The 17,337-nt window shown below is 42.7% G+C and overlaps 1 protein-coding gene across 1 annotated transcript in view; it reads left to right on the top strand.

Annotated features, from left to right (window-relative positions):
* The first annotated feature begins 10,297 nt into the window (after positions 1-10,297).
* The window catches only part of GRTP1 (growth hormone regulated TBC protein 1), a 38,652-nt gene continuing 31,612 nt past the window's right edge, over positions 10,298-17,337 (top strand). The window contains exons 1-2 of the mRNA XM_080376345.1: positions 10,298-10,466; positions 12,619-12,770. Of these exons, the coding sequence (XP_080232471.1) occupies positions 10,429-10,466; positions 12,619-12,770 (190 nt within the window). The 5' untranslated portion in view covers positions 10,298-10,428. The remainder of the gene's footprint in view (positions 10,467-12,618; positions 12,771-17,337) is intronic.

Raw genomic sequence — 17,337 nt, 5'->3', positions numbered from 1 at the left:
CAAAGTTCTGCCACTTCAGGGCAAAGGGAATTGATGTCATGTCTGCTCAGTAGCTGTGATGAGCACAAACCAACAGTGAAGTGGCTCTGCCTAGCTGGAGCCTCTGTATTTTGTAGGATCTGGCTCTTTCGTTCCATTTTCCAGACTTGAAAAGGTCTGGAGGGTGTTTTGCTGAGATCAACAATCAAATCCTGCACAATTTGCTTCAAGGCCCTTTTGACATTCCCCAATAGTGTCTGCACAGTGATTTGTTTGGCTGTTTTTCTGCTGCCGTCATAGATCAAAGTGCTCCATGTGACCCCACACAGCTTGCCATTCAACTTTCATTCCCCAGCCACCAGGTAGTCAGAATCTTTTCTTAACAAGGCTGCTTTATCACGTATGAATATTATAATTTGGCACTGTGGGTAGATCTGCGAGTGAACAGCTTGCTAATAGTAAATAGCGATAAGAAAGCTGCCCTTGGCAAATCAGAAGGAATATTGTTCTGTGACAGCTCCCGTATTCTGGGCCAGCTCAGGATGTTCCTCTGACAGCCTAATGTGTTTTTATGTGGCAAACATGTTCGTGTGTCCCCTGCTAGAGATTATAGGAGTCTTGTTCTCTGTTGTTTTCAGGATTAAGTAATGAGGGAGACAAGTTTCATGTTAGGGATTGTCTTACTTCCAAAAATGTTAAAAGCAACACAGAATAACAATAAAAAGAAGGCAATGGGAAATCACAGTTATCATCCATAACACAAAAAAGCCCCACAGTTTTGTAGTAAAGCCATTCACTCGATTAAATAGTGAGAACTAAAGGCTGTAAAATTACTCTCCAGAGGTAAAAGGTAACAGATCAGAATTCAGGTAATTAACCTGCTTTCACTCCACACTTTAAAGCACAAACTCACCTCCCAGGACTGCCTTTGAATATTCCAGTAGGGAATACTCATAGGGAAGCAGTGCTCTGACTGGTGTCTTTGTGCTATACTTACCCTCCGCTATCAGATTTAAATGTTAATAGTTGTAATTTCTCACCAGTCCTGGGCAGCCATACGCCATACCCAGTTAACTGGCCTAGCCTGATGCGCCCTGAGCCACCTTCCTTATCCTTGCACTCCACACACTTGCTCTTGGGTTGGCTTACCATCACTCATTTATCTCAGGCTAATTTTGCTGGTGGAAACCTCTCAAGCCCTACTTTGTAAGTCTTTTGTTCCACACAGTCTTATTTAAAAATTTAAAATTTAAAAAAACAGCAACCCAAAGGAAAAGAGAGGTAAAGTAAAAGCGTAACTCAATTTGATGGAAACAAAAGAATCAATTTAATGCCTACTTGGCAAAAACATGCTTTAGCTAAATCCTGGGAACTGCACACAATATCACTGACTCTAAGAAGGTGATTGTCTCTGCTGGCAGTCATTAGCGTTGCTGATATGTACAACAGGTCCTCTAAAAATAGCCATGTTCAAATTAGAGCTCCAAAAACTCTGATGCAGTGATTCTCTGTGGTGTCCTGCCTCATCTCTTCTCACACTCATCAAAGATGGATTTTGCCTCACCTTTTGCGAAACTATTTTTACTCATCTTTAATAATACAGGCCATCAACTCAATTGCTGTATTCAGGGAGGAGGTCCCAGATGCCTTTGGTCAACATAGGTTTTTAGTCCAATTAAAGCTAAGTGCTAAAACAGAAGTGACAAGATATGCATCTCTCATGTCATTACTATCAACATTTCAGCATTCACAGCTTTGCTTTTTGCAATCATCTGCTGTAAATTTCTCAAATATTTGATGATATTTCACTGGTTTTGAAAAGTGTTTAGCAAGGAACATTAAATGCAATCCAGACCCAAATACCTGAAGATAGCTCTGTGGGTCAGGGAAGTATAAGTCTCAAAATAAGTTATGCACAGGAGGATCTATTTACAAAAGATACTGCAGGGTGCTGGAGTGGAAAATTAGAGCATGGAAAAGCTAAAACTAGCCATTGATTCTCATGTGAGCATTACCTAATTGTTACTTCTCCCCAGAGAGCAGTCCATCACAACCGTCTCTTGTTTCATTACAAGTGTCCCCTTTGTGAGGACCCTTGACAGCAACTGTGGGGTTTTTAAGTACTGTTCATTATCACCACATAACCTTGACTGCAAGGACCAGTGTTAACTTTCCCTCCTGGGAATATGGATGGTATTGCCAGGGACACACTATCACTGCTGTGGGAAATACAACACCTTGCTAATCTGGCATTTGTTTCATACTAGAAACTACACCGCAAACATTAACAACCCCTTGTAATAACCACACATCAGTATCCTAAAATGCAGCCACCGAAATCAAAAGAGCCACCAGTGGTTTTGCACACAGAGTAAGTCCCAGTCATGCTGGCAAATACTGATAGGGCACATTGAAAGGCTGAGCTCTCCCTAGAAAAGGACTTCCAAGAGTCCTTTTTGTGGAAACTCTCTTTTTTGTTTTTCTTTTCTGAGGCACTGGGTAGGTCTGAGAAAGTTCTCAGGAAGTTGTCCATCTTCCTGGTACCTGACCATTCTATTCTCACCTTGTGTATAGGCACTGGACTTGAAATGTTGCTGTGAGCCGTATTTGATCCTGTGATGTGCAGGGGGAAAAATTCTGCCTTGTTCTGCACAATATCCAACACAACAGCATTTTCTCTACTGGATGGCAGGCTGAACTTGCTTTCTCTCTACTTGCAACTCCTTCACATTTGCTTTCCCTAACTACTCAAATGTGAAGTAAAACTGTGGCTGTACCTTCAGATTTAAGACCTGGTCCGCTTTAACATATAGGCCCCAGCCTCTATTTCTTTGTAACACAAGCAAAGAGATGCCATGTGAGAGCAGAACAGCCACATGTAACGTATTTTGTGAGAGCCAGTTGGTTCCTCCAGGCAGAGACTGGATATTTTTGGCTAGAAGTAGTGCAAGAGCTTCCCAGGACTGTTTGTCACAGCTCAGCAATCCCGCATTGAGCCTAGTGGGCTCCCAGCCTTGGGTTGGCTTCAGAGCTGTGCACTGGACCTGGAGATAGAAATCACCTCTTTTGCTTGGGTGAAGGCCTGAGAGTTTTTCACACTGGAGGAGAATCACCTCCTCTCCTTGAGCGATTCATATGCTTTCTGGTCCTGCACTGCCATGGCAGACTGGGACAGGCTGAAACAAAGAACTGAAAATTATTATAAGAGGCATGAGGAACACTCAGCCCTTTCCCCCCTCCATCCCAATGATTTCTGTGAGATTGAATCCGAGCTTTCTTTGCTGAAAGTTGTTTCATTTACACAACCTAATCTGTTGCACACATACAGAGAACCATTAAATACTCAAAGTCTGTAATTCTCAGCAAATTTTATACAGGGCATTTATGCTGTGACCAAAATGCAAAAAGCTATGTCTGAGACATATTTCCAGAACAGTGTTGTTAAGAGAATTGCAGCTGGAATTGTAGTCAACCGGCTCACAGACACACGGTTAATAGAAAGCCAGTCTGTTCTTTAACTGGGATTCAGATAAAATATGTAAATATCTATAATGAAAAGCAACAGGTCAAAAGAATTTGAAAACCAGAGGATGTTAATCAACCCTTACAAATGGTTAACAAGACATGGCTTTGAGAGAAGGGCATAAATACCTCAAGCTAACAAGTAACAAAATAAGCTCAAGCAGAACCAAATGGTTAACGAGACCAAACAGAAAATTACTTGAACTATGTGTGAACTATCCTAATTAGCACATTAAAAGACCCCCACACACACCCCGAGCAAAGAAAGCCCCGTACTAACAAAGCCCCTCCCCACAGAACATGCAGGGTGAAGGAAAGAACACTGTAGCTTTAAAAGGAGACCAGGCTTGTAAGAACCAACGAGAATTAAGTGTGACTAAATGTAATTGCAAACAATTGTTCAAAGTGTGTAAAATGTTTTATCGTCTGTTAAACTAGTGTACTAGCTTTGTGGTTTAACCACCTAGCACCCAATCTTGCACGAAATCTGAAATAAATGATATCTCGGCCCTGTGTGTGAGAAGGGCTCTTTGCACACTGGGTAGCCAACACTGTTTGTGAGACAGCATCGCTTTTGCAAGCACATGGAAAAAATGACTTTGCATAGATCAGGAAAGATAATAATTATCATAAAGTTTACTTAACTGTGTTCAGAAGTTTATCAATTGCTTATGGAGGACCGATAGTGACAAGATGTCATGTAAAAGGAAACTGTTAGAAAAATAATACTAGTGGAGCTTTTGAGAAAAAAATTCTTGAAAAATGTGTTGTTGAGAAATACAAAAGTACAGAAACAGAAGGTACCTGTTGCAGAAGCAATACAAATGTGCAGCACTGTCATATGCAATGATTGCTATGGCTCACTGGATAATAATGGCAAATTAAGTTCTATCATTTTCAGAAGTTCACACATAGCTAAAATAAAATTTCCCTGTTGAAAAAAAAAACTGGTATATTTTTGACATGTGAGCTACACTTCCAATGGAAAAAGGAATCAAACAGCTGGCTAAGAATATATTATATTTGTAACCACTTACACAGCAAACCACAGAAATAACAAAATGTTCCTGACAATTTTCAGTCCTACACATCTCTCCTCAATTTGATTGCTTTAAGACAGGGAAAAACAGTGTCAGCAATACCTGAAATAAAAAAAAGGAAATTTAAATTACATAATTTTGATAATGTATCAGGTAGTGACAACATTACTATTTTGAGGACATTTATCTCCAAATTAAAACAAAATGAGAACTGAATTTTTCCTCCAGTGTTAGTCAGGTGATACAATCTGCAACCTGACCAAGTAAGCCAGAGAAAAGGCATAATTCGATCCTAGCTGTTGCAATCAAAGTTTCTTAACCTTCAAAGGAATTTAAAAACATGATACTTCAGCTGATATTTTGATCACATGTAGATACTGCGGCATATCTGTACAGATGGTTGTTGTTATAACCTTCCAGTTCAATGAAGCTTCAGCTGCTTTTGCTATCAAACCTAAGTTTGGGGTTTCGCAAAACTTATTTTTCTTTCAGCCTATGAGTTTGAAAAATGTGTAGGGAATAAACATACAGAAAGCTACAGCGAAGAACAGCTTCCTTGGGAGCATGTTGCCTTTGCAGAGTTTAGTGCTCCAAAGCTGGGACTTACAGAAAGGGATTTGCTGATCTGACCTAAACTCTGTTCTCTTGTACCTATGCATTATGAAATAGTATTTAATTACAGAAACTTAAGATTATCTGTTTCCTGGAAAACTCCTGCCTTATTCCATGTGAGAAATGGATGTCTTTTCCTGAATGGGTAGCTATATGTTCTTTTTACACCAAATGGTGTCATTACTTTAAGGGTTTTTTTCCTTAATGCATGGTTTTTAGAGAAATCCTTAACTTCACAGAGACAATTAAGTAAAATAGATAATGTCCTTCCCAACTAACACTACATATTTATATGCAATGATTGTATTTAAATACCTGTGACGGTAACTCTGCCTACACGTTATGGAATAGGATACTGCTCGAGACAATTGAAATGAGAGTCCTTGCAGAAGTCCTAAAGCAGAGGCAATTGAAGGGCAGGAGGTTTGCCTTCACATTTCCCAACTAGAACCAAATGTAAAATCATAGTAGACAGTCAGACAACATCCGGGTTAAAGCCCATCCCTAATCAGTAGGCCTTGGAGCGTCTGGATTTGCTAGGTGTGATAACTTCACAAATAAGGGCAAGAAAGAAAAAGAGGGTGGGAGAAGTAAGAAATCCAATCTTGTCTGTCATCTCCCCCTGCAAAATTTCGAAGTTCAGTTACAAGCCTTATACTCATGCAGCCAGGAACGTAGATATCATCAGCATGAATTGAAAGTGCTTTCAGCATACACCTCATGATCATTCAAGCAGATAAGGAAAAACAAACCAAACAGAACAAAGCCATCTAGAAAATACTTCATTTTGTCAGTTGAAATAACAAAAACATTTTAGAGTTGCAGCCTGACCTAAGCTGGATTCATCCAGTACTTAGCCTCTATGAACCTCTCTTTTGGTTTACTCAGTTCCACACCACTGGGTTACTGGCCTGTGATAGTTACTGACCTTTCCTAAGGACATACATGTCCCTGTTTTAGGAACCCTTCCTGCTAATAATGTCCGAGTAGTTTTTCCATATCATTTTTGACATATAATTTTGCTGTGTTTTCACACCAAGGGCTACTATTACACTACTATATCATTTTTCTTTCTGTGCTGTTTCCAGCATTGTCACTTACAGCCTTGAGTCTTCTTTTCTGTCGCAGCTGGAGGATGGCAGCTGAGCACAAAAACCTTTCTGCAGAGATTTCCATGGGTAATGTTGATTCTCCAGGCGGCTGTGGTGGTATGCAGCAAGCTTTAGAGCTCCTTTTTATAGTTGCTCATATCAGTATGCTTTGACTCCTGGGGCCACAGTCATACTGAGAATAATCAAAATACTGGCACTTCCCAGACAACATGTGGATTTGTAACTTGTCCTACCAGCTAGTAACCTTCACAGACATGAAGCTGTGAAGCCTTTAGGGGAGAAAATTAACTTTTAAAAATACATTTCTGTCCTTGCTATGCAGTCTGTTCTTCAGTTCAGTGACTGCTGTTGGAACAATTCACATGAACAGGTTTAATCAGGCCTGCAGACTACAATTATGTAAGCATGATGCAATTTTCTGGGACAAAAATATGGAGGAAGTGCAGCATTTTATTACGTGTCCAGACCCTCAATCTATACCTAGATGAAGGTTGACTAAGCTTGGTAGGCAGCTAGTTGTAACAGGAAGCAAAGGTGTCTGGATATGATGGTGGCATTCCTTAACCTCACTACCTGAATGAGCTGTCTAGTCCTGGAGCACACTGTGCCTAGGTTAGAATATAGACTTACAGTGATTAAATATATACATACACACATATGTTTACTTCTTATGGATATTTCTATACTGACAAATCTGCTGAATCTAAACTGTTTTCCTGAAGTATGGAGTAGCAGATTCTTTTTAGGTCATGGGAAAATAGCTCAAGCCAAATGGATGGAGAGTAAAGCTCCACGAAAGCAGGGTACGCTTGCGTGGCGTGGTTTACTAAGTACAGACACAAAAATGAGTGGCTGTACGAACAAACCACACAAGCTAGAGAAGCCTGTGGGAACTGTATCACTTACTTGGTATACTAAAACATACAGTCACTAGTAAAAAATATCTTTTTCTCTCTTCCAATGCTGCTGCATTCACATTTTCTAAGCAGGGGCTATAAACTGTTTCGTGAGCAGTTAGGGGTTTTTAATACTTGCTGTCTGGATCTGGAAAAGCAAAGCTGCTAGCTTTGCTGAGAATGGTGTTTCTCACTGGTTTTTCTTAATGAACAGACTCACCATGCTGTCTTAAAACAGTAAGCACACTACAGCAAAACACATTTTATCCCTTTCTTGGTCCTATTGCACTTTGTTTCCCCCTAACAATTTATTTTCTTTGACCTCCTTGCAGCCAGTGAAAAGAATCTCAGGCAAGAAAAATGACACCTTTATGATACACAAATTAATATAGATATTTCTTCCTTTCTTGGATGGATAAGAATCCTTATGGCCCCCACAGGCAGCCAAGGAAATACTTTCAGGCACAAATATTATCAAAGGCTTTCTCCTGATGTTCCTTCCCCGGTTCTGGCCTAAAATTAACAACAGCCTTGGGGTGGTATGTGAGGAGCTAGACCATGTTTCAGCACTGCCTGTACATCAAATATGCATGGCGTAGCACACATTTCACAGCTTTGGGAAAGCCAGCCCAGACTAATTCCTGATAAGACTGAAATTTTTGCAGGTATCGTTATTTAACAACAAGTGTTCTGCAAACACAAGTAGGGAAGCCTTGCTCCCTAAAATACAGGGTATAATACAAGCGAAGCTTTGAATGCCTCAGCCTGTGAAACACTTGTCTGCTGTCTTCATCTGCCTTTGCAGGGAACACATCTAAATGCCTACCCTTAAAGGGAAGTGACTATTTTAAGGACTTACTCTGGCAGCAGCAGGATGGGAACTTCTACCAAACAACTTCACTATAATGAAAAAACTTCAGGGATAAGGTTCAGATGCAAAAGGTGGGGAAAAAATTACATAAGGTACATTTCCTTTGTGCCACGCGGTAGGTAGGAAGGCTGTGAGCTTCCTTGGTCTGAACATCACCTAAGCCTGCCCTCCGGCACTCTGCCACTGCCACCAACTCCTTCAGAAGTAAAGGATCAAAAGTAAATAGTAACCTTTTCTGCTGATCGCAACGCTCAGCACGTGCAGTTTTCAGATTTGGATTTGGGAGGTTATGCATTGGTTTCTTCGCATGCCTTGAAAAGCTGCATGAACAATCTGCCCAGAAGAGAGCAGCACTGATACCCTGTGAAGGACAACCAAGGTATTGTCTATCGCCAGACAGCAGGCTGGTCCATACTACCAGCCACAATGTGGGGATCCAATTATTGCACTGAAATGTAGGAATTATTTCTATTAATCGATTAACATTCTAAGTAGCTTCCTTAACACGAATTACATGGAGTTTCTTAATAGCAGATTTAGTGTGAAGGCGGCATAAATCTGAGTGAACCACACAGTTGTTATGCTTGTGTTAGAGCAACAGAAACTGCATATGACATTTAAGGCTTGCTGACAGTTAAAATGCACTGTGGTGTACACGAGGCTACTCTTGATACACTGCAGATGTACCCTTAATTAATCACAGAAACAATCTGCTGTTGGCAGGGAACTTTTGACAGATACGTTTTAAAAGGAACACGCATCAAAGAGCCCAGCCTTGTGAGATGAAGTATAACCCTGTTACCAAACAAGCCTGCAGCTTCAGGATTTGGGGGAGAAGGGGGTATTCTGTGTAACTGAGGCTTCCTTCTTCTCATCCGTGGGACAGCATCACCTCCTATTCATAGCTCTGCCAAGGATTTTCTATGCAACTTTGACCAAGTCACTGGGACAGAGCTGTTTGCAGAACGTGCCTCTGCCTACGCTCCACCAAGGCAACGCTGGCAGGATGTCAAAGCACAGGCTTGGCACAGGTACAGGCTGCTCTCCCCGGGCGAGTTTGTAATCAGGTTCCAGTCCTGCCTGTACCCAAGCATGTTCGTGACGCCGCACAGTAATTTGAGCAGGACCACCCTCCTTCAGGAGAAGCCCTATGCCTGCTGAAGCACAGAATTTTCCCACCCCCAAAAAATTACATTTTGCTGAACAATCATGGACGTTTACAGCTCTGTGACGGCAGTTAAACCAAGTACAAATCTCTAATTTTTCCCTGACGTTGCAGCCGAACTACTTCCACATTTCTGTGTGGGTGATTGCCTTTGATCCTGCAGAGAGGAGGTAGCTTTCCCGAGGAGTGTGCTGGGAGGGAACAACTGTTGATCTCCCTTGTGAAATCCCATCTGTTGTCTTCAGCAACTCTTACTTGCTGGCTGAACGAACGAGATAATGTTTCTCCGGCAGTAGCTGTAATTTTCCAAGTGCTTCGCTGGGTGCAAAGTCAGAACTTGATTCGGAAAGGACAAGCAGGAATATAATTCTGCACTCTCCTTTCTGTCAAGCTGCGTGTTACGAATTTTGGTGCTGGCAGTCAGCAGGGCAGAGCCTGTGTGGGTTCTGAGGTTGGTTTGACACCTCCAGAGCCGAAGAGCAGCGTGCTAATGTTAGAGGCGGGTTCCGGAAACGGGGAAGCCTTTTTGGGTATAATTTTGGATATTATTACTCCACAGCTTTGACAACCTGCCATGTATTATTGAAATCGTATTTAAAGGACTGTTTATGGTGGAAACTAAGTCAGCAGGAGCTAAACTTGGGATCATTTCAGTGTGACGAAGCATTGACTTTTATAAATTATTTGGGGAAATTAAATGGAAGAGTGTGAGGGTTTGGGGGGGGAAAAGCCCGAATGAGCCAAGTGAACTTAAATACCAGCACAACCGCCTCTTCCCGCTGGTTGTGGGGAAATTCCGTTGGGTGGAAGGGCCGTACCTGGAGCCACTCTCACCCTGTGTTAGCGGGACGTTTCCCCCGAGCTAAAATACTTGATGTTTTTCCAAGGTGGGACAGAAACGTGAAAGACACAAATCTAAGCCAGTGTCAGAATCGGGTCAACATCTCTTCGCTGCCGCGGTGCCGGGCCCCCCCGCAGCTGGGCGCCGCGGCTGAGGGGGCCCCGCGCTGCCCGGCCCCGCCGGCCCCGAGCTGCCCTGCCCGCCGCCCGGCCCCTGGCACGGGAGGCGGGACCCGGCGGCCGCCCCCGCCCCTCGGAGGGCGGCAGGAGAGTTGAACTTGGGAGCCGCTCCGCATGGGGCCTCGGCTGCCGCGCCGCGCGGCCTGAGGAGAGCGCACCCGCGGCCGAGGCGCCGCGCTCCCCGCCGGGGGAGGCCGGGCGCGGGCGGCCGATGGAGCGGCGAGAGGACGGGCGGGACTGGGCGTACAGGTAAGGGCTGCCGGGCGGCGCCGCTTCGCTTCGCCGGCGCCGGGCCCGTGTGGCTCTGGGGCGGGTGCCTGGCAGCGGCCCCCGGAGTGTCCGGCGTGGCCGCCCCCCTGCCGGCACCGGCTGCGGCCGCCTGCCCGCTCCCACCTGGGCTCTCCCGGGGCGGCGGGGCACGCTTGAAAATACCGCTCGTACAACTTCCCTGCGAATCTGAGTGAGGGGAGCCGGGAGCAGGAGCGGTGACTCTCAGCCCCTTGCAGGGAGTTGGGTTGGGGTTTTTTGGTAGTCCCTTAAAATAGGCTTTTCCCCTGCTGTTACTTCGCCGAGAACCATGAAGGGCTGGGGCAGGGAGGAGCCGTGGTGGAGGGTGAATTTGGAGCCGGTGGATCCGGGGGGAGCGAGGCATTCCTGCCTGAGCGCCCGGGGCGTGAGGGGCGGCCGCAGGTAACGGCCGGAGGGCGGCGGGAAACGGCCGAGGGGCAGCGGGGGGAGCCCGGGGACAGCCCCCTCTCAGGGGGGACAGCCCCTTCTCCGGGGGGGAGCCCCGGGTCTCCCCGGCACAACCCGGCACACGCTGTGGCTGTTGCCATAAGGGCAGGCACCGAGAAGTAATGGGCGATAACCGCTGCCTGGAGGCAGGTCAGGGAAGGTAACCTCCTTACAGCCGTGCTTCCTGACTCGGGATTTTCCCCTTTTTACCTCAGGAATGGCGTGGAGCACGGAATTATTCTGTACGTGCTGGCTGGGTAGCCGCAGCCATGAGATGTGTGTTGGTGGAGGTGTTCGGTCTCTGTCTTCAGAGGAACCTCTGTCGGGGGGTGTGGGACGTGGGGTGTCGGTATTTGTTACGCCCGTGGGTTTTGTGTCAAATCTGAGGAGTGGGAGAATATACAAAGGTGAGTCTTCTAACTGCCGATCAGGTAGCAACAATTCAACAATTTGAGGTCTGAGTATTTAATTGTTCCGCTTCTGATTCATGCTGTACTACCCATGACGATCCCATGAGACAGAGTTTACCCAAGGCTGTGTGGTGCCACTCCGTGGGCAAATTCCTTCTGCATGAATGAAGTGGGCAGTGGTTTTGGAAGATAAGCCTCGATGTCTGTCTTGCAAACTCTTCTGCGTGGACAGACCCTGCTGCCTGTTTAACTTCTGTGAAGCCGTTGAGTGTTCTGTACCCAGGTGATAACTGGCAGCTATAAAGCATCCTAGGAAGTTGCCATGAATCCAGTTTAGCAAGGTGACTTGATAGATCAAGCTAAAACGGAGTCAGATTTGCAGTTCTGAAACTCCATTAGTGGTGTGCTGCCTGAGATGATGTGCTGTAACACTGAAAAATCATCAAAGATATTAAAATAAGAATTTTTGATACTACATATGAAGAAGGTAGATTGACATAAGGATTTGTGTTTCCTTCCAAGCCGTATACTTTCGTGAACATAGTTTCAGAAGTTACCCCCTTCAAAAAGAATCTTTGTAACTTGTTACACTTGTACTTTTTGTTTTTAGAAAGCAAGTTCAGGCCATATTTGAGCTGTTGTGCTATACCTTCCTACTTTTCAACTACTTGTCTGTATTATGGAGAAACATACCCCCCAGAATTCTGTGTAGTCATAATTTGGGTCAGTTTTGCACACAACTGATCCTTTGCTCTAAAAACTCCCAACTTTTAAAAGTACTGAAATCTGTAAAACTGACTGAACAGTGCATGCTTAAATCCATTTACTTAAACAGCTTTGATATACTGAGTGTAAGATTTGATGTACTAAATGGAGTGTAACTGTTTGCGTAAATCGTAGAATCATTTAGGTTGGAAAAGACCCTTAAGATCATCAAGTCCAAACATTAACTCAAGATTGCCAAGTCCACCACAAAACCATGCCTCTAAGGACCACAGCTATGTATTTTTGAACACTTTGAGGGATGGTGATTCCACTGCCTCCCTGGGCAGCCTGTTCCATGGTTGACAGCCTTTCAGTGAAGAAATTTTTCCTAATATTCAATCTAAACTTTCCCTGGCTGCTTTTTTTTTGTTGGGGGAAGGGAGTTTTGAGCCACTTTTAGAAATAGCAACTGGAAGTTATTTAAAGCATACTTGCATGTGTATTTTTTTCAGCTGTAGGAACACTTGTACAATAATTTTTTTATTTTGTAGGGTTGATCCATATGGGTTTGAAAGGCCAGAAGACTTCGATTATGCATCCTATGAAGCATTCTTTTCCAGATATCTAGTGGTACTCACTAGAAGAGCAATAAAATGGTCCAAGCTCCTAAAGGGGAATAACAGTATACGGAAGAGTTTAAAAGGTGAGCCGTATGTCTGTTTATGGGTGAAAGTGTATTACGTTGGAAAAAATCTAAATCATATTAAACTGGTTTGTGGTTTTGAATGTTAAATACTATTTTTGTCTTCAAATTAAAAACTAGTATAAACAGTAGTAATACAAAAGTAAATATGCTGTTAGGGGGATTGTTGATTTGATTAAAAGTTTACAAAGGAATAAAACCTTCTTTGGCATCCGCTATAACATTACATCTGTAACCCAGAGGTTATGGCCACTGGCACTTGAAGATGCCCTTTTACAGCTGTTTTTTGTACTGTATTCTGCTCTGTGCTGTCTTTAAAAAGACATGAGATAATGTAGAAGACAGTGTTTTGAACCCTAGGGATCAGGATGTTAGGGCTCAGAGCTGCTGACTCTTCGATAGTTTTGTAGATTGCTGAGATTTTCTAGCTCTCCTTATCCTCTTTTTGTAAAATCACGTTCACCTTATAGCTAAAAAGGTGTGTACTAAGAACTGATGCTAAACGCCTTACGAAGTGAAGAAAATAAAATTAATGCAGGAGCTAATGCAACATTGGATAAAATGCTGATGGAACTGTTAATGGCCTCTTTGAAAAGCAAGAAAACCTCTAGTGATATTTTTATCTTGCAAGAGAGACAGGAAGAAATCGATGGAGGGAGTCAGAAGGCAGCAAGGAATCCTGTGAAATTCAAACGTGGGTTTTTTGTTTTTTTTTTCTCCTACACTCTTTCTCTGGATTATTTTTTCATGTAAGCATCTAAATTCTCCTCTTTGCTCTTAATGATGCTGTTCAGTTTGCTTTCTCTTTGGGAGCCTTTTGGAGTTGGGGAGAGTTCTCTGTAGGTATGTTAAATAGTGAGTAAAACTAAGAGCGAGTTAATCAGGCACTGATTAACAAAGCTGAATACTTAGAGCTGTGCTTCAGGTGCAGACTTTGACTGCTGATTCTGGTGATTTTGTTGTTTTGGGGTCTTTGGGGTTTTTTCTTGGCACCAAGAATGGCATGGTAACTAGCAAGATATTTCAAGTGTAACAATGCATTTAGTGTATGGATGTCCGTTTTAAGTCTGAGGAATCCAGGAAAATATAGGTCTGAGTTATAGCTGCTAGACCATATGCTGCTAACCAGAAACTAGCTACTTCTGCTCTCTTCTTTTTCTTCCAAATGTAAAGAAGCTTTTGTTTAGGGTATCAAGTTTGAATATAGCATTAACTGTGTGGTGTTTTGACTTAGTGAGGATTCTGAGATTCTGCAGAACTTAGTCTTCTAGTTGTTGTGGAAAAATAATTTCAGGTTTTGATTCATCTCCTCCTCCTCTTAAAAAATGTGTGAACTGTGTGTGAGAGTGGCAGCTTTTAGCAATTTCTATGAGGTCGTTACATTTCCCTTCCCTTGTGTTCCCTGTTCCAGCATTGTACACACAGAATGCTACTGTGATACAAACAGTGTGAACGCCTTTGGTCTTATTTTGGAGCCAAAACTTTGACCAAATCTCTCGACTTGTCCACCAGGCTTCAGTACCAACACTCATGCAGCCCCACTAGCTACATAATGACCGCAACCTTTAATGTGGTTTCAATTGTCTCTAATAGGCTACTGTTTGTGAAAAATGGGATACCGTAAGTCCACTGGACACAGGAAATGGCTTTTGATCGTAGCAAGCCCTTGTGGGCTGGTGCATAATCTTTGATGTTGCTAACTTTTGCTAAAGATGCTTGGATTTGTAGACTATGGCTTCTCATGTATATATCGTAGAGCAGAATTACAGAATCATAGAATTGTTTAGGTTGGAAAAGACCTTGAAGATCATCAAGTCCAACCTTTAACCCAGGACTGTCAAGTCTGCCGCTAAATCATGTAATTTTAAGGAGAGTGACTGGAATAAAGTTGAGGAAATGTAGTCTAAGTGTAAAATCAAAGTTGTTACAATTAGCCTCCGGCATTATCCTCCACTGATATCTCAGAAGATGAAGAGCAACAGATTAACTTGTACAATTACTGATTTTTAAATACTTCCCTCCTTATATCAGTGTTGAGATTGAAGTCTGTGGCTATGCACTCAGAATTATAGAAGCAGTTGTTTAGGTGTGTGCTTTATCCTGCAAGATGATCCCGCAGCAATTTCCTTGCGGACAGGCAGAGAGCAGAAAGTTTGCCTGGTGAGGCACTGAATTTCCCTCCTTTCTAGGACCTCACTTCATTGCTCTGAAGCTTTGTGCAGGAGCTGCTGGTTCTGATTAACTTCCCCTCTGCAAGCTGGCCATAAGCTAGAACTAAGAATACTTTATTTACCACTTCCCTCTGCCTCTGAACACAATAGCTGGATCTGCAAATCCATATCCTTATTTTGAGTTTTGCTGGGGCCTTTTCAAAACGGGTCCCACTGTGAGTAGATGCGGGAGAGGCATCCTAAGTGTGATATCTCAGTAGCTCCACACCCATTTGTCTTTACACATAGGGCAGCTCATAATTCCTGTCAGGGTGAACAGGAAGATGTGATGATTTGTGTTAATTTTCCAGTTTGGAAATAGGGCGTGTTCGCATGCTCCGTGTTTGCCTCACATCCAGGGTGGCATGTATGTATATAATTCTGTCCTACTGTAAAGAAAAATAATTAGACTGTACTTTTAACAGCAGTAATTAAGCAGTATATCCTGTTGTTCTGGATTACAGCCTTCTGGCAGTGCGGGTGATGAGATTTTTGTCTGACAATTCCTTTTACTTGTTTTCCAGTCTCTTACTTTTTGTTATTTTCTGGTACTTTTTTTCCACCTCTACCCTTGTTATCTTCACTGTTTCCTCTGCACTTGTGAATTTCCAGTTTTCAGTCACTTACCTCTTCTTTCTGTCTTGCACTACTGAGATCCTCCTAATTTTTTGCTTTTCTCCATTCAGCTGCTATCTTTATGGCGACCAAAAGAGCTTTATGCTCTGGCTTGTTTACAGGTGGGCAACAAACTGACTGACATAATTGCCCAAAGTAGCTTTTTGACCAAAAGTGTGCTACACAAAAGAATTTGGCTGTAAGTAGATTAGCTAAAACTGACCAGTGGCAGAAGATGCTTTTTAGTCTTTGAGGCTGATAAAATACAGTGAAAGGTGAAAGTAATGATACTAAACAGTGGTTATAACAGGAACACTTCTGTTCCAGCCCAGGGGTTGGAGGAAGGAAGGAAGGAGCATCTTAGAAAGTCAGTTTTCATGTTTTACTGTAACTTGAACATTTACAGAACAGATCTGCTTTGTTTCTTCTGTGATGTATTCATAAAATAAAACTTTCAATTCCTTGTTGTATGCTCTTTTCAACTCTTCTGTAGAAGTTTGCCTGTAGGGTCCAAGTTGGTTTCCTCAGCGTTCGACAGTAATTGTTAGTAACTGAACAGTGCAAATTTCTCGAAATCACACCCTTCTAATATTTTAGACAAGGTAATTTTTGTTTTTAAATGGTGTTTTCCTACATCAGCTTAGTCTGTGGTGTAGAGTGAGACAATGTTAATGGGGAAAAGGTAAATACAACTTTATCTAGAAGCAAAAACCTCCAAAATTTTTGTATTCTACCATTAAACAAGGACAGCAGTTTTAAAGTGATTTACTTATTTTTAAGTCTTGTTACTATAAGTAATGCACAGTATTGGAAAATGTTATTTTCTGCCTGGTTTTCTCTTGAATTTACTTTGGGTTTTATCTACCCTATCATGTAACTGCTTTTTCCTGTGATACAAAAAACATATTGGTAAAATGTGACTCTAAACTTGCAGATACTGGCACTGGGTGTCAGAAGTAATGGATTACAAGACTGCTTTTGTTTGCTTAAATATTGATGTTTGTTATTTTGTTAATGATCAGAGGCAAAAATTTCATGTAAAGGTATTTCTTTACTACATGTTTTAAAGCTTGGACCGCATTGTGTAAATGTGACGGTCCTGGGAGTGATTCTGCATGGGGATACTCACGGGTTGGTGGTATTCAGCGGTGCTACTTTTGAGATCAAGCCCCTTGTTTACAATTGGAGTTTGATGAGTGATTGAAGACGCATGCACAATTAATCTGTGAAATCTTCTTAAATGTTACAGTTTGAGGATATTCTGGGGTGTGAACTGTTGCTGGGGGCTTTTTAGTTCCTGAGACTAATGTGGAAGAGGGCCTAAAGACAACAAAATATTTGTATAAAACAATACAATTTTATGTATAGAATATGACATATAAAACATACTAAATTGCAGCTGTCCTTATTTTCAAAACTACTTTGCTGCTTTTGTGTGCCAGTTTGCAGATCCTGGCAAGTATGATAATTGTGTGAGGAAGAAAAGCACCATGTAAAGAGATTTTCCATTCCTCGGGGGGTGGGGGAGCTGGGTAGGTAGTCACTGGGGAGGATACAAGCCTCTGGCTGTCTATTACCATGAGAATGATGACGCTGAGGAATGAGTGTGTGCTGTGCTGCAGGGCTGCTTTCCCCTTTTGCCAGTGTCAAAGGCTTGTCCCTACTTCTCCTGAATTTACTGTGTATTGTTGGATGTGGATGCTGGCTATGCTTTCAGAATTGACAGTTGTTCCAGAAAAAAA

The sequence above is a fragment of the Falco punctatus genome (assembly GCF_963210335.1).
Source record: "Falco punctatus genome assembly, chromosome: 2".
Taxonomy (NCBI): domain Eukaryota; kingdom Metazoa; phylum Chordata; class Aves; order Falconiformes; family Falconidae; genus Falco; species Falco punctatus.
Note: the sequence above shows the minus strand (reverse complement) of the source record. Positions and strands in the feature narration are given on the sequence as shown.